General features: G+C 44.8%; 1 protein-coding gene across 4 annotated transcripts; it reads left to right on the forward strand.

Annotated features, from left to right (window-relative positions):
• The first annotated feature begins 1512 nt into the window (after positions 1-1512).
• On the forward strand, positions 1513-26116 carry C12H9orf153 (chromosome 12 C9orf153 homolog). 4 transcript variants are annotated; one of them, XM_058695558.1, is made up of 6 exons: positions 1513-2011; positions 2470-2646; positions 3054-3201; positions 20620-20711; positions 22173-22668; positions 25868-26116. In XM_058695558.1, exons 4-6 carry the CDS (start codon positions 20646-20648, stop codon positions 26089-26091), a joined length of 786 nt encoding a protein of 261 aa, XP_058551541.1. In that variant the 5' UTR covers positions 1513-2011; positions 2470-2646; positions 3054-3201; positions 20620-20645; the 3' UTR covers positions 26092-26116. The 4 variants fall into 4 exon arrangements, with proteins under 4 accessions (XP_058551541.1, XP_058551544.1, XP_058551543.1 ...); XM_058695561.1 differs by having other exon boundaries at positions 3134-3201; XM_058695560.1 differs by lacking the exon at positions 2470-2646.

Raw genomic sequence — 26116 nt, forward strand, 5'->3', positions numbered from 1 at the left:
GTGTGAAATCTGCCTCCCTTGCTGTCCCCCAAAATCCTCAGTAAAGGCTGGGGTTCTCAGTGGCACAAAATGCAACCTTCCCCAGGGCAAGGACTGTGCACCAGCGATGGCCTCCTAGCACAAAACTAGGACCGCATCACAGATTTACTTCCATGAGCACATAAATCCCAGCTATTCGCTATAAAGTACATGTTAGGGGCACCTGGCTGGCTCAGTCAGAAGAGCATGCAACTCTTGATCTCAGGGTCGTGAGTTCAAGCCCCCTCCCTCCTCGGGTTGGGTGTAGAGATTAAGAAAAATAAATAAAGTTTAAAGTACATGGTTATTCTCTGTGGAGTCAGGTGTTCAAGCAGTCCTCAAGCTTCAAAGTATAAATAAATGGGTATCTTGTCCATCCCCAAGGTCTAGGGGACTGGGCTTCTGCACATTGAGCCAAGGGTCAGGTGAAGCCCATGCTGTTGCTCTGCAGACCACCTTTGAGTAGCAAGGTTTTAAAATGTCTCCAGGGGTACTTGGTTGTATTAAGTGATAATTTGTACCTGTAGTTTTTACCGCCCACCGTGGTGTTGAGGGTCTCTGATCAGCATGAGAGAGCCCCGTGGCCAGCCTGAGATGACAGAACAGCCTACCCACCAGTTTTTATAAGACCTGTCTGGTTCCTTTCAGTGAAATCCTAAAACCGTCTCGAGGATGTCCAGCCCCGTTTCCATTCAGTAGCTGGGTCCCCGCTCAGTCCCCACTGCTTTCGCCGGCACAACCAGGCGACCTGGGTGGTCCATGAATCATTTTGATCCTAATGTTCTGGAACCAGAGTCCTCAGATAGGCTGGGTTTGACATCTCGGGGAGACCTGCAAGAAAGGGGACACCTTGCATGGCCCTTCTTTTCTCTGTACGACCACAAAAGGTGGCACAGGGCATTGCCTTTCTCAGGAAATGTGTCTTGCAGGAAGTGTGCCCAGGACAAAATTTACCACTTAACCCTACTTTTAAGTGTGCGTTTCAGCGGCCATAAGAACCTTCATAGTGCCGCACAGCCATCACCACCATCCATCTCTAGAACTTTCTCATCTTCCCAACTGAAACTCTGCCCCCATTAAACACTAACTGTTCATGCCTCACCACCTCCCGTCCCTAGTAACCAGCATTCTACTTCCCGTCTCTGATTTGTCTAGGTACCCCAGAGCAGTGGGATCCTGCGGTACTTGTCCTTTTGTGTCTGGTCCGGAGGCAACAGTTTTGATCTTCATTAGCAAGGAGACGTGGCCTCAACAGTTCTCACGGTTGCTCTTTAACCCACCGCGGATGGAGTCTTTAGTTTGTCAGCTGTGAAACTCCTTTGATGATGTGTCTGCTGGTGGTTATTTATGGACCATTGAGGGCAGTTTAAGAAAAACATCAAAAGATTGTGCACTAGGCTGACCCAGACGAAATTCATCATGAGGAGTCTGGGCAGAAACATCAGGTATAACAAAGGAAGTTCAATAGATAGGATTTGAAATATGTAGGTCTTGTCAGGACGAAGTCCAGCGAAACCATTTGGTGCTACAACAGATCTCCTACTCCTTCCTTTCTTTCTCATGCAGCCCCAATCCACTTGCGGCCAGACTGTGTAGGCAGACGTAGGACGCTGTCTCCTATTAACTGCCTCGATTTCTCCTTTGCATCTTGTCCGTATCTATAGAAGGAAAAACTTGACTGATTAGAAAATCACAATTCAGCTCGTTCATTTTTTAGCGTTTCATGGCCCATGTTCACTTTTTAAAATGTCTTTCCATCCTCCACCTTCCACCTATCACCCTCATGAAGGAAAATAATCCCCTGGCCTTTGGTGTCATGCAGCTGTTTATGTGACCTTGAGGACGTCCATATGTCACAATGGACAGTGAGTTATTCCTTCACACTAAGCGTTAGCAGATGCCAGGGTAGCCCACGGGGCTACCAGATGAATGAGACCCAGCCCTGCAGGTTCGTAAACAAGATGGCCACATAAACATAACTGTAAAGCAAGTGGTAAGTGCTGTGATTGACCTACTCCTGGGCCATAATGAGAGAACAGAGAAGTGAACGTTCGGCCAGCCTGGGCTTGGCCAGGAGATGCAGGGGGAAGTGGGCGGTAGGGAGAGAGAAAGCAGAGGCTAGAGCTGAGAGATGTGAAGCTGGGCTCGTGTCGACAAATCAGAGCTGGGAAACCGACCTTCCGGCAGTTCATGACTGCGCCTCAACAGTCCCTCTCTTCCTTCGGGCCTTCCCTCTTAGCCTTGCCCTCTTCATGGATTTCTCTGCCTTCTTCCTCCGCCACCATGTTGCCACTGACTCCTAGCCCTGACTGGCCTCTGTTCTCACTACACCTATAGCCCCTTCCCCCTGTCCCCAAATCCAGCCTTGAGAGTAGAGATGAGTCTGAAAGAGGAGGAGGAGGAGGAGGTCAAAAAGTGGTAGTGAGCGTCCTCTCCCTTTTCTGGAACCAGCTTTTGTGGACAAGCTGTCTCTCATGGGCCCAAACTGAATGGTGGAAATACACGAACTCCTCAAACTGGCTTCCAGGGCAGGCCTGTCCGTCCTCAAGGCCGCCACTAAGGCCACTGTCCATCCAACGAATGGAGGCCCTGAGCAGGCACCCTTCCCTGGGGACTGTCCACAGAACAGTAAGCATCAGCCCACGGCAATCCCTTTGGGTGGAATTATACTGTCCCAACCCATCCCGCCTTCTCCTACCCCAGCTGCCATCCACCTGAGGCCTTCGTTCTAACCTTCTGTACATGCTACCTTACGTCTCATGGGTATGTACCCATTTCGCGGGTGCTGAGGGCACCCACAAGTACACCGGCATTGTGGACGGCAGACAAAGCCAAGGCTGGTGACTCAGCCAGTGCTTCCAGACCGGCCTAGGACCCCGCTACGTGTTCGTCAGGTCCCTGGGGGAGAGGTGGGGAGGTGAGCCCCAATGCCGATGCACAGCTCTTCGGTATCAAAGGGAGTAGAAATGGTTGTAGGTGCAGAGATGGGTGTGGCCCCCAGGAACCCCCAAGGAACTCTGTTCCTCCTCCCCTAGATTGCCGAGCAGAACGGTGTCCCTCTCCTCTGGTTTCTGTCTTTGGGAATCTGGCTCCTTTTTGGGATTCCATCCTGTAGGTCAAATGCTGCCGCCCTCACCAAGCAAACCGGAAACAAGCAGAGATCTTCCCTGGAGGCTACACCAGGTACGATTCCCGTTTCTAAAAGTACTGGCATCCTCCACTGGCCACTCCTGAGGCACCTGAGCTGCCCCCACGTCCCCTTCCCCCAGAGCTTGTGCCACAGGAAACCATGACCTGCCGGCACCACGAGATGCTCAGCACCACGTCCTTTCTAACAGGCCCAGGGGGGATGGGGGCTGGTCCATTGGGGGAGTGCACTGAGGGCCCCCCTCTTAGCACGTGGGGCTGTCTCGTTGCCTTGTTTCAGGCTTGCCTTCTGTGTGCGACCACAGGGCCCCAGCCGTTCTGTTGCTAAGCGTCTATGGAGCCCTTGCTATCATCGTGCCTTGTACCACGGAGGACACAAAGTCGTGCCTCCGGGAGCTGGCCCTGTGGGAGGGGGGAGGTGGTGGGAGGAGGAAGAGCACAGCAGTAGCGGCTGGTGGCAGTGGCCGTGATTAGGCAGCCAGCGCTTGTAAGAACACGTCCTAGGGGCCGGCCGCCTGGCTGGCAGTCTGCAGGAGTTAAGGGGTTGAGTCCTCACACAGCTCTAGGTGGTTGGTGCCATACTTATCACGCCCATTTTACATATGTGTATACTGAGTACTGAGGCCAATAAATGCCATTGAGGGGGCACAGGAGCCCTGTCCAGGAGGCTCAGAGGAGCAAGAGAGGACTACATGAGGGAACAGAGGATGTCAGAGGGGCGGCTCCAGAGATGTTTGTTTTCTTTCATGTTTACTTATTTTTAAATGTTTGTTTATATCTGGGAGGTAGGAAGACAGTGTGCAAGCTGGGGAGGGGCAAGGAGAGACCTAGACAGAATCCGAAGCAGGTTCCAGCCTCTGAGCTGGCAGCAGAGCCAGCCTGACACGGAGCTCGAACTGCGAGATCATGACCTGATCCAAAGTCAACACTCAACCCACTGAGCCACCCAGACGCTCCCAGAGATGGGTTTTCACAAGACACCGCAGCTGAGAGGAGAAGGGCCCCCGGGACCTTCGTATGCAGAGGGCAGATAAGCCGGCACGGATGAGAGTGAGGGTCGTGTGTGGGGAACGTCAGAAGATACGCTACGGGGAGGAGAGTCGCCCGAGAGGGAAGTGATGGGGATACAGATGGTCATGGTTCGTGGCTCAGCTGAGAAGCCCCAAGCACGAGGCTGATGTCCTGTGCGCTGTGGGCCAGAGCAGAGCCACTGAGGGTTTTGAGCGCGAACAAGTCAGGATCAGAATTCTCTTTTAGGAAGGGTGACCCGGTGTGGCTTACAGAAAGAAGTTGGAGCACAGGATTTCTAGGGCACTGAAACTGTTCTGTATGATGGTATGTGTGATGGTGGATACATGTCATATGTTGGTCAGTACCCATTGGACATACAACACAAAGTCAACCCCGGTGTAAACTAAAGACTTACGTTGATAACAATATCGGTTCATCAGTTACGAGTAATGCATCACACTATGTTAAGATAGTCATAGGAAAAATTGTCTATAACCGTGGGAAATGCTCTCCTTTCCAAACAATTTTCTGTAAACCTGAAACTGCTCTAAAAAAAAAAAGTCTATCAATTATTTAGAAGTCTTTTTTTTAAGAACATTTTTAAAACTTTTAATTTCAATATAGCTAACATACAGTGTTAAATTAATTTTAGGTGCACGATGGAGTGATTCAATAGTCATGTTTTATTAGCAAAATAAGACAATAGTTTTACATTCCTAAGAAAACTCAGGTTTTCAAAAATTGCATTTTGAAAGCAATTGCTTCAAAGGGAGAATTGAGTTTCGTTCATTTTTCCTACCAGAATTTCAATGATAAAGGTCATTTTTTTTAATATAAGTAATCATAAGTACACTTAAGTACTCCCAGTGTGGGGCTCAAACTCACACCCCTGAGATCAGGAGTTGTGTGCTCTTCTGGCTGAGCCAGCCAGGCACCCCAATAAAGATCATGTTTAATAGTAGGCTGTGGACTGCCATAAAAGCCACACATCAGAAAGCACTCTGGCCTTCGTGTCTGGTCTCTGCTCGAGACCGATAAGCTCTCTCAGCACATCAGCAGCCGCAGGGTGGTGCGTGCAGCCTTCCACGATGCGCTCCTTGAGGCATTGTTCTTGCCTCATCTGCTCTTAGTCAATGCCACAGACTTTTCCTTTCTCTGAGGTCCTGAATCTGATGGATCCATGTTTCCATTTCTGATTGCATTACAATCAATAATAGCACATTATACCCCCTAATCAATTGTGTTCTATGCAATTCATCTGAAAACCTGAGCAGGCGGCATGTAGTGATGGAGAACCTAATCTGCACCAGCCGCTAAGCCGGGCAAGCGGATCCTATGGGCAGGCAGATTCCGAGGCTGAGGAATCCAGGGAAATCAGCCAGGAAAAGCCCCCTAGGCATTTTGGTGAGAAATCAGGCAAGAGCTAACGAAGCCCAGACGAATCCTGGGTTCCCTGTGGGCTCTCACCTGCTTCCCAAAGGGGTCCTCTTCTCACTTAGACCAACATACCCAAACCATGGAACCCCGTAATCTCTCCAGTGGGCCACAGGCACCCGGGGGTTCAGAGAAAAAGCAACAACATAATAGTAGTCAAACTTCTTGAATTGGGACTGTAAGATTGTAGTTAGTGACTTCACAGAAACCCTATTTTGTTCTCTGCAACCATTCCATATTTAAACGTTGAGCATTTGGGGTCCCTGGGTGGCTCAGTCAGTTGAGCATTCGACTCTTGGTTTTGGATCAGGTCATGATCTCACAGTTTGTGGGTTCGAGCCCCACATCAGGCTCGGTGCTGAGCCTGTTTGGGATTCTCTCTCTCTCTCTCTCTCTCAAAATAAATGAATAAACTTTAAAAAAATGTTGAGCATTTTCCATAAGGACAGCATCCGATTATCTTAAGTGACATCCGGTTGACAAAGTTCACTGTGGTTTCGTGTAATTTTCATACCATTGGCTGGTATCAAATTTGCAATCTTTATTGTGATTGGGTTATATTTGACTCGATTTCATTTTTCAAGAGGATTAGCGGCCCAAAAGTGTTCACTGAAGCATAAAATAGTGATGGAAACAGTGTTATATATCCTACAAATCGGAAAAATCTTATGAATACCCAAGGTAACTGTCTCTCCAGAAGGATATAGAATGTCAGGATTTACCGGGTCCAGCAAATCTGTAGGTGTGCTCTTACACAAAGAAGTTAAAAATGGAAACTCAATAGGAGATATGACTCCGGATCTTGGGGTCGTAAGTTTGAGCCCCACGTTGGATGTAGCGCTTACTTAAAAACTTAATAGGAGGTGCCACAATGAATATCTGAAAGCTGAATTTAACTAGATTAGAGCTTGTACTTGCCCACGTCTTCCCCAGCAAAGTTACAAAACCTGGTCAGACAGTACCACTGAAGCTTTTGAGTTATTCGACAAAGATGGTGGGACTTTTCCAGAAGAAGTAAAAAAGTTGCTCTCTAGGACAAAATGATTAATTGCTGAACACAGAGTAAAGTCAAAAATGGCTAACCTGTTATTGAAAAGTTTTACTTATTGAAGCAAAAATAGATGCGGGGCTCAAACTCATGAACCACGAGATCATGACCTGAGCTGAAGTCAGACGCTTAACCAACTGAGCCACCCAGGCACCCCCAAAGATCTTATTTTATTTTTACTTTTAACATGTATTCATTTTTTGAGACAGAGAGAGAAAGAGTGTGAGCAGGGGAGGGGAAGAGAGAGAAGGAAACACAGAATCCAAAGCAGGCTCCAGGCTCTGAGCTGTCAGCACAGAGCCCGACGTGGGGCCCGAACCCATGAACTGTGAGAAGATCTTATTTTTTTAAGAGAATTTTTTATTTCTTTTTTTTAGAGTGTATTAATTAATTAATTAATTTACTTAAGTAATCTACACCCAGTGTGGGGCTTGAACTCACGACCCTGAGATCAAGAGTCACACACTCTCCCAACTGAGCCAGCTGGGCGCCCCATCAAAAGACCTTATTGTACTGCTGTTAATAATATGCAATATGACAAAAGCATTTCCAGTTGCAGACACGAGCTGGTCTATAGCTGTTGATGTTATGTGTTGTATATACACATGAGGAAGAAAGCCACAGTGATCCTTTGCTCTGCGTTACTGAACATGCAGTGAAGAGCCATTGGAGAGGCGGATTGTAGGCAGAAACAGATGCCCAGGTGTCCTACCTCAGGGGCAGTGGAGGGAGCAGTGGAGGAGCGCTTCATTCCAGAAATGAAGGGCACATCTCTGAATGCCCCCCGCCCCATACCATCTCACTCCCAGGGAGCTTCCTCTTGGTTTTCATGTCACTGGGACGGATACCGCGAACGCCACGTACGATCAAGTTGTGGCCACTGCGTGCCCACCTGCCCTGTAAAGAAACGGGGACAGAGTGAGACCACTAAGCGTCCGTGAAGATGACGGATTAAAACCTCCAAGTGATTCCATGCCTCCACATCGGAACGGAACTGCAACACTGGGACGTTTTTTAAAAAGACATGACCCAAAGACGAGATCTGGAGAGATGCTAACATCAGAAACATTTTGGAAGTGGGAAGGTAAAAGGATGAGGGGTTGCTAACGGTTTGGCAAGCTAAGAACCGGACGGCCCTATTATGCTTCAGAATTCTCAGAATGCGACTGCAGGTGACACCGGCTTTCCTGGAACTAAGGGCAACGGGGAAGGTGGGCCAAGAGGACGGTTTCTGAGAAGGTGGACCCTCAGATGCCTTCCCCCACTTCATGTCTCTGCCCGTAACCTAAAGAACTTCTCTCTGGAGAGGCTAATCCAGGGGCTGCAGACTTGGGAGGGGCCAGGCCCACCAGGGGGTGCAAGCATCACACTGTAAAACAAGGAACAGACACCCAAACAAAACAAGGGATTATGTGAACGTATGTGCAGTAAGTGCCTGATACGAGGGCCCCCCAGCCCTCCCCCTCCCCCCTACTCTGCGGCTCTGATTTATCCTGTCACAGTGAGATACTTTAACACCCTCCAGATCAGGGAGGGTGGACTCTTACTGGGAGGCCCAGGAAAGGCCTAAAGATGATCGCATTAGGGGATCCTCCCCCAAATGGTCTACCCAAAGCCTACAAGCCCCATCGGTGAGAGTAGAGTTTCCTGCCAGCTTTTTAGCACCCCATTCGATCTCACAGTTTGTGAGATGGAGCCCCACGTCGGGCTCTGAGCTGACGGCACGGAGCCTCCTTGGGATTCTCTCTCTCTCCCTCCCTCTACCCCTCCCCCACCCTCAAATACACTTTAAAAAAAAAGAAATGGTTGTGTTGGTAAATTTTCTGTTATGTGTATTTTACTGCAATGAAAACTTTAGGTGTGCAGGATGGTTTAGTGTTGGTCTGGCTGTATTTCATGGACATGAGACCCGCAAAAAGCTCCCATGCTGGTCCGCCATCTTGGCTCCTCCCCGTGCAATTAAAATTTTAAAAAGAGGGAAGCAAGTTGAAGGAGAGATCTGTAGGGAGACATATATAGGTAAGAAAACGAGGCGGAGGAGAGAAAAAAAGAAAAGCAAAAAAGGAAGAGAATGCTAAACACTAAATTTAGGAGGGTGGTTCTCCCCGGGTGTGGTAAGGGAAGGGTGGCAGTGAGCGGGGACAGAGTGCTGTTCCTGACATTCTGTCTCTTAGTCCGTGTTTTGGGCACACGGAACTCTATGATTATTCATTCCCATTTGAATGCTGACGTGCTTCTCTATTGCCTTTTCTATTATTTACTCTCTAGTAAAGAAACTGAGCTCTTTTCGCCTATTTAGGCATTGAGTTTTATTATATATATCTGCTGCTGTATTTGGTACCTGCTTGTGATCATTGCTAAACTGGTGTTATTTTATAGATCAACGTGGTCAAAAAAGAGCAGAATGTGAGTCACTTGTGTGATTTTAAGTTCTCCACTAGCCACATTCAAAAAAGTAAAAGAAACGGGCAAAAATAATGTTAACCGTTTCATTTAACCCAGTGTATCTGAAATAGTGTATTTTCAGCAGATAACCAGCATGCAAATCGTTAGTGACATATCTTGATTCTTTTTCCTTACTACCGCACGTCTCCGTTTGGACTAGTCACAAATCAAGGGCTCAGTGGCCACGCTTAGCCAGCGGCCACCATACTGGATAGCGCAGACTGAGAGAAACACTGCAAACATCGATTCAACACAGCCTGTGCTACCATATTGCATATGATTAAGGTGAATGAACAACAGGCGTTCAACAACGTCGTTGCCCTGAATAAAATCAGACCGAGCAACACCAACAGCCATGTCCAGTTTCATGCGAGTACAGGCCATGAAGATAGTGTTGTTGATGGCCACTGGGCCAACATCAACCGTGAGATCCCCGCTGGTTGTAAAATGTACCCCAGTTTTCAGAGATTTTAAAGTGTGAAGTTGCTACGAGACGGTAGTTACAATGCAGGACGTGTGGTGGGAGGACTGATTTTTATTTTTTTAATTTATTTTAATGTTTACTTTTGAGACAGAGACAGAGCATGAATGGGGAGGGGCAGAGAGAGAGAGAGACACAGAATCGGAAGCCAGGCTCCAGGCTCCGAGCTGTCAGCCCAGAGCCCGACGCGGGGCTCGAACTCACAGACTGTGAGATCATGACCGGAGCTGAAGTCGGATGCCCAATCGACTGGGCCACCCAGGGGCCCCGAGGACTGATTATTATTACAAAGCCTAAGGATGACGTAGGGAAATGGGGCTGGGCACATCCAAGAGAGCAAACCTGGAGCTGAATGGTAGATTCGGGGGAAGAGCTTGCGGAAGGTGGTTTTTATAACCTTGTCAGGCTGCTGGAGCATGGTGTGGGGTCTAAGGGGTTGAGGGTTAGTGAGCCCAGACAGCAGGAAAGCACATCCCCATGAGGAGGCCTGAGCGGGCACTCTCATGGGGACGCAGAACACCTAATGGCTCCCACCACCCTGATCTCACCTGCACACATTTTCCCCTGTGAGGTACGGGTGTTGGAGAGCGGGTGTTTGCAAAGCCAAACCTTCCCTCTGTACGACGCCTCCATGGCTCCCCTCTCAAGCGTCTTCTTTGCTGTTTGGTTGTAGTAGTAAGTTTATACTTTAACAACTAACTCCTTTATTGTCATCCTATTGGATTCAGGAAGGAGAGAGAAAAGTCTCCAGGACCAGTTTTGTATATCAAAAAATATTCTTTTTTTAATTAAAAAAATGTTTTTTAATGTTTATTTATTTTTGAGAGATAGAGCATCAGCAGGGGAGGGGCAGAGAGAGAGGGAGACACAGAACCTGAAGCAGGTTCCAGGCTCTGAGCTGTCAGCCCAGAGCGCGAGGCGGGGCTCGAACTCACAAACCGCGGGATCGTGACCCAAGCTGAAGTCAGAAGCTTAACCGACTGAGCCACCAGGCGCTCCCCAAAAATATTCTTGAGAGTAAGAACTGTTTCAAATATTGTTCCCAGTATCCTCAGGGGGGCCTATCCCGTGACTGAGCACATAAGTAACTCTGTAGACACAAGAAGACATAAAGTTATCTTTCTTTCCCACATGTAACCCTTTCTCCTCAAAACAGGAAGTTGGCGGGGCGCCTGGGTGGCGCAGTCGGTTAAGCGTCCGACTTCAGCCAGGTCACGATCTCGCGGTCCGTGAGTTCGAGCCCCGCGTCAGGCTCTGGGCTGATGGCTCGGAGCCTGGAGCCTGTTTCCGATTCTGTGTCTCCCTCTCTCTCTGACCCTCCCCCGTTCATGCTCTGTCTCTCTCTGTCCCAAAAATAAATAAAAAACGTTGAAAAAAAAAATTAAAAAAAAAAAAACAACAGGAAGTTGGCCATGTCCTAACAGAATTGTTTTAACGTTACAAAAGAAATACATGCTTGCTGTATAAAAATCTCCAACAAGATGTACACTAGTAATCAATAGGAGGGAGCAAATCTCCCCTTCCATCCCCTTCCTGTTACCTCTCTTCTGTTGAGATTGGTACGTGTCCTTCCAGATGATTCTCTGTGAGTTGACAACTGTGTTCATATATCTACTTCATATGCAAAACTATTTCTCTGCTACACGAAATACATATGTGGCTTTATTTTTGTACGTGTGGAATCAGTGTACAATGACCATTAACATTTGTGGAGCATATTCTAGTGACATGTTTCTCCACACAGCAGCCGGAGTGCTTCTTTAAAAATGTAAGTCAGGGGACGCCTGGGTGGCTTGGTCGGTTAAGCGTCCGACTTCGGCTCAGGTCATGATCTCACGGTCCGTGAGTTCGAGCCCCGCGTCGGGCTCTGTGCTGACAGCTCAGAGCCTGGAGCCTGTTTCAGATTCTGTGTCTCCCTCTCTCTCTGCCCCTCCCCCGTTCATGCTCTGTCTCTCTCTGTCTCAAAAATAAATAAACGTTAAAAAAAAAATTTTTTTTAAATGTAAGTCAGAGCCTGTCACAGGGCCTGCAGTGGCTCCCCAGTTCCCTCTGAGGAAAGCCAAAGTCCCATGTCTGCCTGCAAAGCCCCAGGGCATCAGGGCCCTCCTCCCTCCTCTCTGCCCTCTTTCCCTCACTTCCTCTGTTCCAGTCCTCTTGAAACCTGTTCTGTCTCCGGTCAGCCAAGAATCCGGCCCTTGCCCTGACTGGTCTCTGTCTGGAATCCCCCCATTTATTATCAGGGCTCACACTTCCTATTCATCCTTGCTCAGATGTCACCTTCCCAATGAATTCTATCCTCACCACTCTATTTAAAGTTACAGTTGGCCCCCCAGCACTCCTAATCCACCTTGTCCCTGTTATATTTTACTTCCTTTATAGTACTCTGACTTCAAACTTATTAATTCATTTATTTTTTCAAATTTTTATTTAAATTCTAGTTAGTTAACATACACTGCAATATGGGCTTCAGGAGTAGAATTCAGTGATTCATCACTTCCATACAACACCCAGTGTTGATCATAACGAGTCCCCTCCTTAATACCCATCACCCGTCTAGCCCATCTCCCCCCACCGCCCTCTGTCAACAAATCAGTTTATTCTGTCTCTAAGAGTCTCTTAGGGTTTGTTTCCCTCTCTCTTTTCCCCTTCCCATACGTTCAACTGTTTTGTTTCTTAAATTCCACATATGAATGAAATTTTATGGTATTTGTCTTTCTCTGACTTATTTCGCTTAGCATAACACACTCTAGCTCAATCCATGTCATTGCAAATGTTAAGATTTCATTCTTTTTGATGGATGAGTAATATTCCATGATATGTGTATATATATATATATATATATATACACACATATCATGGAATATATATGCTGTATGTATATATGGTGTGTATATATATATGGTGTATATGGTGTGTGTGTGTGTGTATATATATATATATATATATATATATGGTATATATATATGGTGTATATACCATTTCTTTATCTATTCATGAGTCGATGGACATTTGGGATGTCTCCATAGTTTGGCTATCGATGATAGCGCTGCTATAAAGATCAGAGTGCATGTGCCCTTTCGAATCTGTATTTTTGTATCCTCTGGATAAATACTTGGTAGTGAAATTGCTGAATCATGGGGTAGTTCTATTTTTAACTTTTTGAGGAACCTCCATACTGTTCTCCACAGTGGCTGCCCCCGTTTGCATTCCCACCAACAGTGCAAGAGGGTTCCTCTTTCTCGGCATCCTTACCAACATCTGTTGTGGCCTGAGTTCATTTTAGCCACCCCGACAGGTGTGAGGTGGTGTCTTATTGTGGTTTTGATTTGTATTTCCCTGGTGATAAGTGATATTGAGCGTCTTTTCATGTGTCTGTTAGCCATCTGGATGTCTTCTTTGGAAAAGTGTCTATTCATGTCTTCTGCCCATTTCTTCATTGGGTTATTTTTTGGGTGTTGAGTATTAACTCATTTATTATGTGTATGATTTTCTGTGTGCCTCCCCTCGCTGGCATGTAAACTTCACAGGAGCAGAAATGTTTTTTCTGCTTGTCAGTGTATCCCAAGGGCCTAAGCTGTGCCTGGTTAATAACAGGTGTTCAATGAATTATTTGTAAATATTTTGGAAATTTTTCCTTTACACTTCATTTGCCTTTGTATTCCTAAGGCTTAGCCCAGTACCTGACACATTATAAACACTAACTGTTGTTGGATCAATGTTGTCTTACAGCCAAAAATTCAGTCAAGAAGGAAGAAAGGAAAGAGAGAGAGAGAGAAATAGAGAGAAAGAAAAATAGGAAATAGTAGACACAAACTTCCAGTGAGCACCATCTGGTGGCACAACAGAACCATCAGACTTCCTGGGCGGGAAAGAACAGATTTAGTTGTGTGAATAAGATAAACTAATACCTTAATTAACTAATTAATTTTTTTAAGATTCTGTTTTATTATTTTAAAGATTTTATTTTTGGGGCTCCTGGATGGCTCAGTCGGTTGGGCCACCGACTCTTGATTTTGGCTCAGGTCATGATCTCACAGTTCGTGGGTTCAAGCCCTTCATTGGGCTCTGTGCTGACAGTACAGAGCCTCCTTGGAATTCTCTCTCTCCCTCTTTCTCTCTGCCCCAAACCCACTCACTCTTGCTCTCTCTGTCTCCAAAATAAGTAAATAAAAATTAGAAAAACTCAGACTTCTTTTTTTTCCTGAAACTCAGTTACTTTACCAGAACATGTCTTAGTGCTAGCCATTCTGATATTTTAACATGTGGATTCAAATTTTCAATTCCAGGAAAATCTTCTTTTTTTTTTTTTTTTTTTGAGTTTATTTATTTTAGGAAAATCTTCCTGAATTAAGAAAAAAATTTTTTTTTATATTTATTCATTTTTGAGAGAGAGAGACAGCGTGAGCAGGGGCGGGGCAGAGAGTGAGGGAGACACAGAACGTGAAGCAGGCTCCAGGCTCCGAGCTGTCAGCACAGAGGCTCACACTGGGCTCGAACTCACGGACTGTGAGCTCATGACCTGAGCTGAAGTCGGACACTTAACCAAATGAGCCACCCACGCCCCCCATGATTATTTTTCTATTCCATGATGTGGGGCTTTTCCCTTTGAGGTATCCAATTAAATATTTTGTATCTCCATCGTCTATCTTTCAGATCTATCACTTTCTCTCCAAGTCATTTTTAATAGTTTTACTGATAAACAGTTCACATACCATTAAATTCTTCCCAAGTGCACAGTTCAATAATTGTAAGTATATTCAGAGAGTTGTGCAACCATCACACAATTAGTTTCAGAGCACTTTTATCACCCCAAAAAGAAACCCTGTATTGACTAGCAGTCACTCCCCATTCCTGCATACCCCCCAGGCTTAGGCTACTTTCTACTAATCTACTTTCCCGTCTGCATGGATTGCCTATTTTGATCATTTCATATGAATGCACTCATCCAATATGTGGCCTTTGCGTAATTTTTTCAAGGGTTATCATGTTGTAGCAGGTATCAGAACTTCATTCCTGGTTATAGCTGAATAGTATTCTATTGCATGGAAATACCACATTTTGTTTATCCATTCATTACATGATGGGCTTTTGGACTATTATGAGTAATGCCACTGTGAATGCGCCTATATAAGTTTTTGTGTGGACTGTGTTTTTATTTCTCTTGGATACATACCTAGGAGTAAAACTCCTGGATTATGGCTGCTCTGTGTTTAACATTTTGAGGAACAGCCAAACTGATTTTCGAAATGACTGCACCATATTTTATTTCCACCAACAACGTATGATGGTTCTAATTTCTCTGAATCCTTGTCAACACTTGCTATTATCTGTTTTTATTACAGCCATCCTAGTGGGAATGAAAGATATCTTATTGTGGTTTAAATTTGCATTTTCCTGATACTTCATGATGTTGTGTACCTCATGTGTTTATCAGTCATGTGTTTATAGCCACGCAGCCACCCCTCTTGCCTGTTTTTATTTTTTTTTAAGTTTTTTAATATATTTTGAGAGAGAGTGCAAGTGGGGGAGGGATAGAGAGAGGAGAGAGACAGAGAGACAGAGAGAGAGAGATAGAGAATCTCAAACAGGCTCTGCGCTGGCAGCACAGAGCCCGATGCGGGCCTTGAACCCACAAACTGTGAGATCATGACCTGAGCTGAAACCAAGAGTCAAATGCTCAACCGACTGAGCCACCCAGGTGACCCCTTGCCCATTTTTAAATCAAGTTACCGTATTTGTCTTTGTATTGTTGTGTTGTAAGTGTTCTTGTGTTCCTGGACACAAGTCACTTGTCAGACATACGATTTACAATTTTTTTCTCCCATTCTGTGAGTTGTGTTTCCCCTTCCTTTAGGGTGTCTTTGGAAACACAGAATATTTATTTATTTATTTATTTACACAGAAGTTTTAACTGATGAAGTTCCAATTTATCTACTTTATTATTCTTGTGCTTAAGCTTTTGGTGTTGTATCGAAGAAACCATTGCCTAACCTAAGATCATGAAAATTTACTCTTATGTTCTTACAGGGGTTTTATAGTTTTATAGTTTTACCCTACGTTCAGGTCTGTGATCCATTTTATGTTAATTTCATTGTATGGATTGAGGTAAGAGTCCAACTTCATTCTTCTGCCTTTAGATATCCAATTGTCTCTCTACCATTTATTGAAAAGACTATTCTTGGGGCACCCAGGTGCCTTAGCAGGTAAGTGTCTGACTCATGATTTCAGCTCAAGCCATGATCTCACAGTTCATGAGATCCAGCCCCTCATCTGGCTCCTTGCTGACAGCACGGAGCCTGCTTACAATTCTCTCTTTCCCTCTCCCGCTGCCTCTCCCCCATTCATGCTTGCTCTCTCTCTCTCTCTCTCTCTCTCAAAAAACAAACAAAAAAAAACAAAAAAAAAGAAGACTACTCTTCTTCCACTGAATTGTCTTGCCCACCTTATAAAAATCAATTGATTATACTAGTCTTCCAAAAAGAATTTTTAACTTCTTTTTTCCTATTTACATTTTACTTTTGTTTGCCACAATAGCTACTCAACATTGCACTTCTTTGAATTTCATCTTTAACTCTATTATCTATAAATTTTTATTTAGATTTATATAAAAGAGAAGGAATGCTGGATTGACATCCTGGCTGATTAAATGAGAAGTCAGAGTAAGCACAGACTAAAGGATGCACAGAAGCACAGGAGATTGTTTCAGAAAAAAATGAATTGGGCCAGCTGGCTGAAATGGAGAAGACGTTATAGCCTTGCGGTGGCATAGAAATATGATTTTTAGATCATGGGAAAGTGTTAGAAGCAGATTGTGGTTAGTTTTGTAAGTCTGATCAGGAAGATATCAATCTTATCCTAAAAGTGAGTAGTAAGGAACCAAATTAGAAAAAAAGGACTAATGAATGGTTGGATAAAGAGGTGACTTAGGATAGATTACAAAAATAACAACAACAATAACATAAGGGCTAAGAAATGAACTAGAATAGTTCAATTTGAAGTCAATCAGTCTTCTTAAAGTTTATTTTGAAAGAGAGAGAGAGAGAGACAGCATGGTCAGGGGAGGGGCAGAGAGAGAGGGAGAGAGAGCATCCCAAGCAGGGTCCGTGCCATCAGCACAGAGTCTGATGTGGTGCTCGAACCCATGAACCATGAAATCATGACCTGAGCTGAAATCACAAGTCAGATGCTTAACCAACTGAGCCAGCCACACACCCCAGAAGTTAATCAGGCTTCTTATTAGAGTCATGGCAATGAATTTGGAAAGAATAGGTAAGATAGTTTTTAAGAATCAGTTTCAAAACAAAGGGGTAGTTAAGAGTTGAGATGGATAAAAATGAGGACTGTAAAAACAACATTAGAATTGATTAAGAAGTCAGTATTGCCTTCAAGAATGCAATTTTGGAGGTGCCCGTGGGGCTCAGTCGGTTAAGCATCCAACTTCAGCTCAGGTCATGATCTCACAGTCTGTGAGTTCGAGCCCCGTGTCGGGCTCTGTGCTGACAGCTCAGAGCCTGAAGCCTGCTTCAGTATCTGTGTCTCCCCCTCTCTCTGCCCCTCCCCTGCTCATGCTCTGTTTCTCTGTCTCAAAAATAAATAAAAACATTAAAAAAGTTAAAAATAAAATAAAATAAAATAAAATAAAATAAAATAAATAAAGGGCTACTCTAAGGTTTAGTCAATGGGGAATAGCCCAAAGTGAGAAGTATGTTAGTGAAGTCAGAATCAGAATGGATAAAAGCATCTTTGAGGGGCACCTGGGTGGCTCAGTCGGTTGGGCATCCAACTTCGGCTCAGGTCATGATCTCACGGTTTGTGGGTTCGAGCCCCGTGTGGGGCTCTGTGCTGACAGCTAGAGCCTGGAGTCTGTTTTGGATTCTGTGTCTCCCTCTCTCTGCCCCTCCCCCACTCACACTCTGTCTCTCTCTCCTTCAAAAAATAAATAAACGTTAAAAAAATTAAAAATAAATAAATTTTTAAAAAGCATATTTGAGCTAATGATCTGTTAATAGCATTCAACATGAGGGAGGTGTCCTCAATAGTAATTCTGCAAAGAGACACAGCAAGAAGCTAACCTTTCTTGTGTCCCATTCCCTATTGCCAATCTCACGGTAATGAAATGAGTACAGATTTCTCAGATATTGCTTTGAATATATGTATGAAGGGTTGCAAGAGGGGCCACTGATGTCAGAAATCATTTGTCTGCATCAGCAATTCGGACTAAAGTTCAGCGTGTGCGTGTAGTTGGGGCTCGAGCCAAGCCTTCTTTAAGGGGAGAAGGGAGAAAAACGTAGTGTCCACCAGTCATGGAAAAAGGCAGTCCTCTCCTGCTGGATGGCACCACCAGAAGACAGGTGGCTGCCTGGGAGACGCTGAGAGGTTTTAGATGAAGGAAGCTAGAGAAATATTTTCCTTTGCAAGAACTAACAAAAGTACAATCAAGTCTTATTTTAACTGGTGGTGATAGACATGTTTATGAAGCCACCATGCAAATGTAGGAAAAGGGGTCATCATGCTGCATTATATTGTCTTTTTTTGGTCATAGATATTGACATAGTGTACTCACTAGTGACTGTAATATATTTGGATATATGTATTTGCATCTCTTTCTATTTATTCTGGATTTTTCTTTCTTTTGCTTTTTTTAATGTTTACTTTTGAGAGAGAGAGAGTGTGTGCATAAGCAGGGGAGGGGCGGGGGGCGGGGAACAGAGGATCTGAAGCAGGCTCTGTGCTGACAGCTGCAAGCCTGATGTGGGGCTCGACCTCGTGAACCACGAGATCATGATCTGAGCAGAAGTCGATGCTCAACCAACTGAAACACCAGGTGCCCCCATTCTGGGTTTTCCTGTTTTGCCGGGAACAGAGGAAGAACCTAATTGTTGTTGCTTCATCCCAAACACTTTTGGTTCTTCTCTGATTCTCATCCCAGTTACTGCAGCTACTAGTCAGGATACAGTGGTTCCCAGGAAGGTATTTTCCCTCCTACATTCCCTGATCTCCAACAGAGGTTTCGCTGGAATAAATTAAATCAAGAATGTGAAGATTGTGGGGTTTATCTAGTATTTATTGCTGTGTAGCAGTCCGCTCAAACCTTAGTGTCTTGAAATGACTAATTCATTTTTAAATTTTTTAAAAATGTTTTTATTTATTTTTGAGACAGAGAGAGACAGAGCATGAGCAGGGAAGGGGCAGAGAGAGAGAGGGAGACACAGATTCTGAAGCAGGCTCCACGCTCTGAGCTGTCAGCACAGAGCCCGATGTGGGACTCGAACTCACAGACTGTGAGATCATGACCTGAGCTGAAGTCGGATGCTTAACCGACTGTGCCACCCAGGAGCCCCTATAATTCATTTAAAAAAAATTTTAATGTTTATTTATTTTGAGAGAGAGAGAGAGCACAAGTAAGGGAGGGACAGAGAGAGAGAGAGGGAGAGAGAGAATCCCAAGTAGGCTCTGTGCTGACAGCACAGAGCCTGACATGGGGCTTGAACTCAAGAACCGTGAGATCATGACCTGAGAAGAAACCAAGAGTCAGGTGTTCACCGACTGAGCCACCCAGGTGGCCCTGTAATTCATTATTTGCCATAATTTTGGAGTTGGCCAGCTCAGCTGAGTGGCTGTTGTTCTTCATTTGGGATCATTTGGAGTCACTCATGCAGCTGTAGCCATCTGGAGGCTCGAATGGGGCTGGGTGATTCCAGATGGTCTCACTTACATGTCTAGTGGTTGGTTTTTACATGGTGGCTCGTAATTCCAAGAGTGTGAAGCAGAGCTCCAAAGCTCAAGGCCTAGGCTCTGGCATTCACACAAGGCCACTTACACCACATGCTGTCGGTCAAAGACAAGCCCTCATGGTGTTGGTCAAACCCAAGCATAAGGCCAGCCCACGGTCAAATGTGGGAGCAGGCTAGACTGCCACTTACTGATGAGACCAACTGTAAAGATTCTGTGCTGTTTCTTTCTTTCTTTTTTTTAAGAATTTATTTTTGAGCGATCTCTATACTCACCATGGGGCCCAAACTCAACCCTGAGATCAAGAGTCACACACTCTAGGGGCGCCTGGGTGGCGCAGTCGGTTAAGCATCCGACTTCAGCCAGGTCACGATCTCGCGGTCCGTGAGTTCGAGCCCCGCGTCAGGCTCTGGGCTGATGGCTCGGAGCCTGGAGCCTGTTTCCGATTCTGTGTCTCCCTCTCTCTCTGACCCTCCCCCGTTCATGCTCTGTCTCTCTCTGTCCCAAAAAAAAAAAAAAAAAAAAAAAAACCGTTGAAAGAGTCACACACTCTACTGACTGAGTCAGCTGGGCACCCATCTGTGGCCATTTAATCCCTCACAAAGGGATTAAACACAAGTCCATCTGTAAAATGCATACTGGCATATCTGGCTCAAAGCAAATTATTTCAAAATGTTCACTGTTATTGTTATTTTATTATCATTATTATCATCATTGGCCTTTTCCTCTTGAATAAAAAGTACCCTTCCTGAGTAACGAATAAGTGAGTTTTTCTTTGGATAAACTGAAAGTTGTTCAAAATATGTCAGACAAAAATCTTAAACCACCCATACAGGATTCTTTGAATTAGTATGAAATGCCTGGGGATATATGTCATGTAAGAATTTGAGGTGTTTCAGAGGAAACATTTGATGGGCATGTGAGTAATTCGATAGTCCTAGAGGAAGAAGAAAACTTAAAATGGTATAAAATTTAAAAAGTAACCATAAGAGACTCTCAAATACAGAGGACAAACTTAGGGTTGCTGGAGGGGAAGTGGGTGGGGGGATGGGCTGATTGGGTGACGGGCATTAAAGAGGCCACTGTTAGGAATGGGCGTTGGGTGTCATCCTACGTAAGAGATGAATCACTGTGTTCTACTCCTGAAACCAAGACTACACTGCATGTGAACTAACTTGCGTGAAAAAAACCCAAAAGGGCCCCGCTTATGAAGTTTTAGAGACTGGAAAGGTGTTACCCCCGCCAGTATACTTTGCTGGATGTTTCATCTTTCACTTTGTCTTCTCTTCTATTGCTTTGTCAGGAAGTCGGGAATAAAATCCCAGCACAATGCTCCTCACCGGGGCCACCGATCCAACTGAAGATGAGACGGCGGACAAGCCTCCCAGGTGTTCAGTACGTGCTTACAATTCTGTAATAATCTACACGGGAAACTTTACATTCAAACATTGTGGGGGGAAAAATGTGGAGACACTGAATACCGGTGACATGCCTGGGGGCCACAGGGAATACAGACATTCCTCTTCACTGACTTACGCTCTTTTGTCCCAGTGAAAGGCAACACTTCCGTGGGCAGGCCGGTGTGAGAGCTAAGTAGTCTTCGTGATAATGGCAACCAACTGAAAATGCCATTCACCCACCTTAGCCCGCTCTGTATTTGTTGCTGTTGCACAAAAGTGCCTAGGACCGAAGGGAAGCCCTGCATTGGGCTGACTGATCCAAATTTGGGCTCTCACTTTGGCCTTTTTGGCCTTCCAGCTGAGTGGCATAAGAAGCTTCTTAGGGATAATGGAATGAAGAGGCAAGATGCTCTGGAAAATGATATTTTATTCCTCCAATACGGGATTTTAAATAATAAAGGTACTCTGAGGAATATTTTTGTCTTTGCCAACAACTACTGCCAAACACCCCACAGATGTAACTATTTGCTTTGGTAAAATATCTCCGTGAATTAGGACTTTTATAGTTTCCTTTGCACTGCATTCCAGAACATTCTGAGCCCTTCGGACACCAGGATGAAGCTTTGATATCCATACTATCTGGCTCTCTTTCTTCCTTAAGAGAAATGTAGCCTTCCTCAAAACAAAGGCTGCAACCCCCCACAGCTCTTTCCATTGCAGCTCACTGAATTTCACAGTGGAAAAACCTTATAGAGTTTAGAGTCTAAGTTTGATGGGCTCCTTTCATAATGGAGGGTTTCAGTGACATGTTCTTAATAATATGTCTTTCTGGAGTGCGCCTGGGTGGCTCAGTCAGTTAAGCGCCCAACTTCAGCTCAGATCATGATCTCATAGTTTGTGGGTCTGAGCCCCGCATCGGGCTCTGTGCTGACAGCTCAGAGCCTGGAACCTGCTTCAGATTCCATGTTTCCCTCTCTCTTCGCTCCTCTCCTGCTCAAACTCTCTCTCTCTCTCAAAAATAAAATAAACATTAAAAATTTTTTTTTTAAAAATATGTCTTTCTGGGAATGACTGAGAGATTTGACCCTTTGGTCTCAGTTCCACATTGCCATTCATTATTAACTCGGGTCAGTGAAGCAGACATACCTTCCCTAAGATAGATGCTCCTGTTTTGTGTTATTTTTATTTCTTTATTTTGAGAGGTGGGAAGGGCAGAGAGAGGAGAGAGAGAGAAACCCAAGCAGGTTCCGCTCCACACTGTTAGCGCAGAGCCCAACTCGGGGCTCGATTTCACGAACCGTGAGGTGATGATTTGAGCCGAAACCAAGAGCCACCCAGGCGCTCCAATGCTTCTGTTTCCATGGTTGTTTGTTATCCTCTTTATTCTAGGGTTTATGGGTCCACCAGACAATTACATTTTCACCAATCTCATGACTTCCCACTCTTTGTCCTACAGCTGCCAGAATTTTATGCATTTCTTGAGAATTTTAATAAGGAGAGCAAGAAATCGAGTCTCCGAAAAACTCACGGTATTTCACCTAGTGAGGCACAGGAAATGCTTACTCAAAACCTCAATGCCATGTCATTCACCAGTGGAGCTGATGTGAGGGATGAAGACCCCCGGCCCATTTTCACGTGCAAGGTAGTTAGAAAAGAAAAGGAGCAACCAGAATCAATGACCGAACTGCTGTACCGAAGCTTGTTGACCAGCTCAACCTCTCCGGGGAAGGGACTCTCCAGATCCCAACAGAGGCTCTTGCGGCGTGGGATTCCTCCCCCTGCGCACACTTTTCCTCATGAGATTCTCATCGATCACTCCAGCTCCTCGTCACTGTTCCCCACGCAGAAGACTCAGAGAATTAACATATTACACGGGCTGGGCATTTCCAGGATCATGCCAGAAAATTTCACCTTTGAGCACAAAATTGCTAAGTACTTCTTAGTTGATCCAGGTAATCTACACGGATGAGGATGTGTGAGATGAAATTCGTGGAAATCTGACTGTAATTTTGACTTAGGTTGCCGGAGCCAAAATAGTCAAATAGTGACCCCCGGGAATCTGGCAGTCACGGTGCCCACGACTGATGTGCTTGCCGCCTACAGCGCCAACGCGAGGTAGAGAACAGAGACTCGAACATTCCAGGGTCAAATCTCAGGTCCAGTCTCAAAAAGGAGTATAGATGCAGTCCTTGCACTCACCTTTACAACACGAGCAGGTTAAGCTTGGCCTCTAAGGCACTCATAACTATTCTTTCTTGTTACGTGAACTTAGCCAATTATTTACTGGAAGATGGCTTCTTTTTCTCAAGCATCTTGGCTTTAATGCAACTGAGAGCTTTTTTAGATACTTTTTCATGAACCTTTGCCTCTTCTTTACTGTTACATTAACAAGAGGAAACTCCTCCCTTCATTTCTGATTTTTTAATAGGGAGGTATTCATAAAAGACCAAAGATTATTCAGAGAAAGTTGGAAATGTATGGTGGCGAGTTTTAATGAAAAGGGAGTGTCTTATAAGGTCTCCATTTTCCTTAATTTGAGGGAGGTAATAATTTGTGAGTCTGTGTAGCTGTAAAAAAACGATAGATTAAATCAACGATATAAAATATTTGAACCTTTCTGAAGTAGGTTCGACTCAAGAGAAACCATCTGCACCGCAAATATTTTGACAACACCATTTTTATATTAAAAGTCGTGGGAGAGACAGAGGAGCAAACTTAAAGGCACAGATTGATTAATTTGCTCGTATCTGGTCCAAGATACTGCGGCAGTCTTTGCCGTAACTCCCCACACTGATGTCCTGACAGAGTCTAATGCAGGTTTCAGATTCCTTCAGTAGAGTCACACTTTGTGTGTTCTGGAGCCCAGGCAGAAGTAGAAATCGGGGCAATTATAGGAATGGCCTAGATAATCCACAGAAGCGCATAAGGTCAAGCCTTGGACCAGAGGGGAAAAGTCATGGAGAGTATTGGTAATCAGTAGATACTGCCAGAGCTTATTGAAAAGTACTGAAGGCTTTGGATGCTTCATAGGATGTTTGTGGTTTTGCCACACCCACAGGAGACAAATTGTCCTCCCTTCCCTGGCTACCTAACTTCTCCAGGTCTCTCGTGTGACCTTCCAGACTCTGTGTTAGAGTTTCTTCTCTGTCTTCATGACCTGATTTCCTCAGATCCTTAGGTAGGATTTCAGGCACACATCCTGTCTGTTCAAGGAACATGCATGAAGCCAGGTAGGCATCCATATGAAGAATACCCAGTGATTTCTTAGGTTTAATTGGTATTGTAACAATTCATCTTTTACAATCCTATATTCCCCAGCATTACTATTATTTTATCAGCCAGCCAGTTTCTAAAGTATTCTCAGCCCAGGAGAACTTTAGGACTCCTGGTATACCAAAGAATGTTATAGAACATATCCTTACTAGCATCAAGCACTGGGGGAGGAAAAGAGAGTGAGTGCTGCCATTTTCTTCTTCTATCACATCAGTTACTCTTGCTCAGGCTAAATCATGTGGGACCATGTAGGTTAAGAATGTGTTTGACAGAGAAAGCAAATGAAGATTATTTTTCTTGTACACATAGAAGTCTGGAGGCAGGCAGACAGTGTTGGGACAATGCTTTTTTATATTGTCAAGGACCCAGGCTCCACCACCTTTTCGTGTGTGGCTTTTGTCTTCATGGACAAAAGAGGTCTCCTTCACCTCCAGGTACTATGGCCACATCCCAGGCAGGAAAAGGGGCTAAGGCAAAGGACCATATTGGCTACTTCTGTCCTCTTTTAATAGAGAAGCAAAACTTCCTCAAACACTCCTCCTCCGGTGACTTCTCCCTACATCTCATTGGTCAGAATTGCATCCAATAACCACCCCTTACTGCTGGGTGGTGACTAGAGATCTTAGCTTTTCACCCTCTATAGTCAGAGGGTGACCCTCTTCTATAGAAGAGGGCCGCAATGGGTATGGAATGAACCAACCTATGGTATCTACCACAGATCACAACATAAAGCTCTGTGGTAATCAAAATAATCAACTCTGTGGCTTTCTCTTGTCAGATATCCCTTTCCTTCCTTCTATAACCAGATCTTCCGATACCAGGCCTGCCAAGATCTTGTTAAACTCCCTGACAGTTGGTAACTGCCCTTAGGGAAGGACTGTTGACCCCCAGTGTTCACCACCAATAGCCTGCTCCAGTATCTATTCCGCTAGGGAAGGTATTAACTCAATAGTAAGAGAGAAATAGATCAGACTTCCTGCTTGTTTGCTGTACCATTGTTCTCCTTGTATTACATTTACCATCTTGGCTCTTTGGCCTCTGGCTTTACACTCAAATCTCTGCCTTGGGACTTGCTTTTTTTTTTTCTCTCTCTTGAGGGGTGGTGGTGGTTTACAATTTAGTCATTAAAAGATCTGTTCTTGGGGCACCTGGGTGGCTCAGTCAGTTGTCAGACTCTTGATTTCAGCTTAGGTCATGATCTCACGGTTCATGAGTTCAAACCCCACATCGGGCTCTGCGCTGACAGCACAGAGCCTGCTTAGGATTCTCTCTCCCTCACTCTCTGTCCCTCCTCTCTCATGTTCTCTGTCTCTCCCTCAAAAATAAAATAAACATTTAAAAGATCCCTTCTTGAAGGGATTGTAACCACTAGTGATACCCCAAATTAGTAGGTCCTGAAAAAGTAGGGGAAACAGCCAAATTCTAGCTAAGCCACTGCCATTTTATACCCAGGGCTTAAGCCAACATCTTGGAAGAAATGACACTAGCAATCTATGTACTTCTAACCAATCCTTGTCCCTGTATTAAGCCCTCATTAGGATCCTCCCTGTTGACCTCAGTGCTCTGTAGGGTCTCTCCATTTGTACATTATAATATCCAAGCACCAAATGAGAGCCCATCCACCTGCTATGGCCCTGCAGCATCCACTCCGGCCCAGTTAGCCAGACCCACCCAATTTCCTATTTGGAGGAAAGCTCTAGATCAGATGAACACTTTAGGTGACCTTTTAGTTTATAAAGCTCTAGAAACAGCTTTCCACCAGAAGGGAGAAGGAGACTCCAGTTCATCTAAGTTTCATTCTGTCCATGAAGCATCTCTGGATAACTGAAGGTTAAGTCACTCCATCAAGTAATTCTTTGAAAATGTGATTCTTTGCAGAAAAACAATTCATGGATCTAAGGGATCTGGAGTGGCGGTATTACAAGGGGATCGTGAAGTGCAAGCACGGTACTTCAGATTCATTCATAAATATAAGATACAACAGTGAGAAGAGATTTGTGGAGAGCCAGCAGATGCCTGGTGTTATTTCCCCCCCTCTAGTTTATAGGTCTTTAGTCATTTATTCTCAGGTTGATTATCCAAAAAGTACAACTTCCTCTTAAATAAAACATGGAGCTTATTGAAATA

Source organism: Neofelis nebulosa, chromosome 12 (assembly GCF_028018385.1).
Source record: "Neofelis nebulosa isolate mNeoNeb1 chromosome 12, mNeoNeb1.pri, whole genome shotgun sequence".
Classification (NCBI taxonomy): domain Eukaryota; kingdom Metazoa; phylum Chordata; class Mammalia; order Carnivora; family Felidae; genus Neofelis; species Neofelis nebulosa.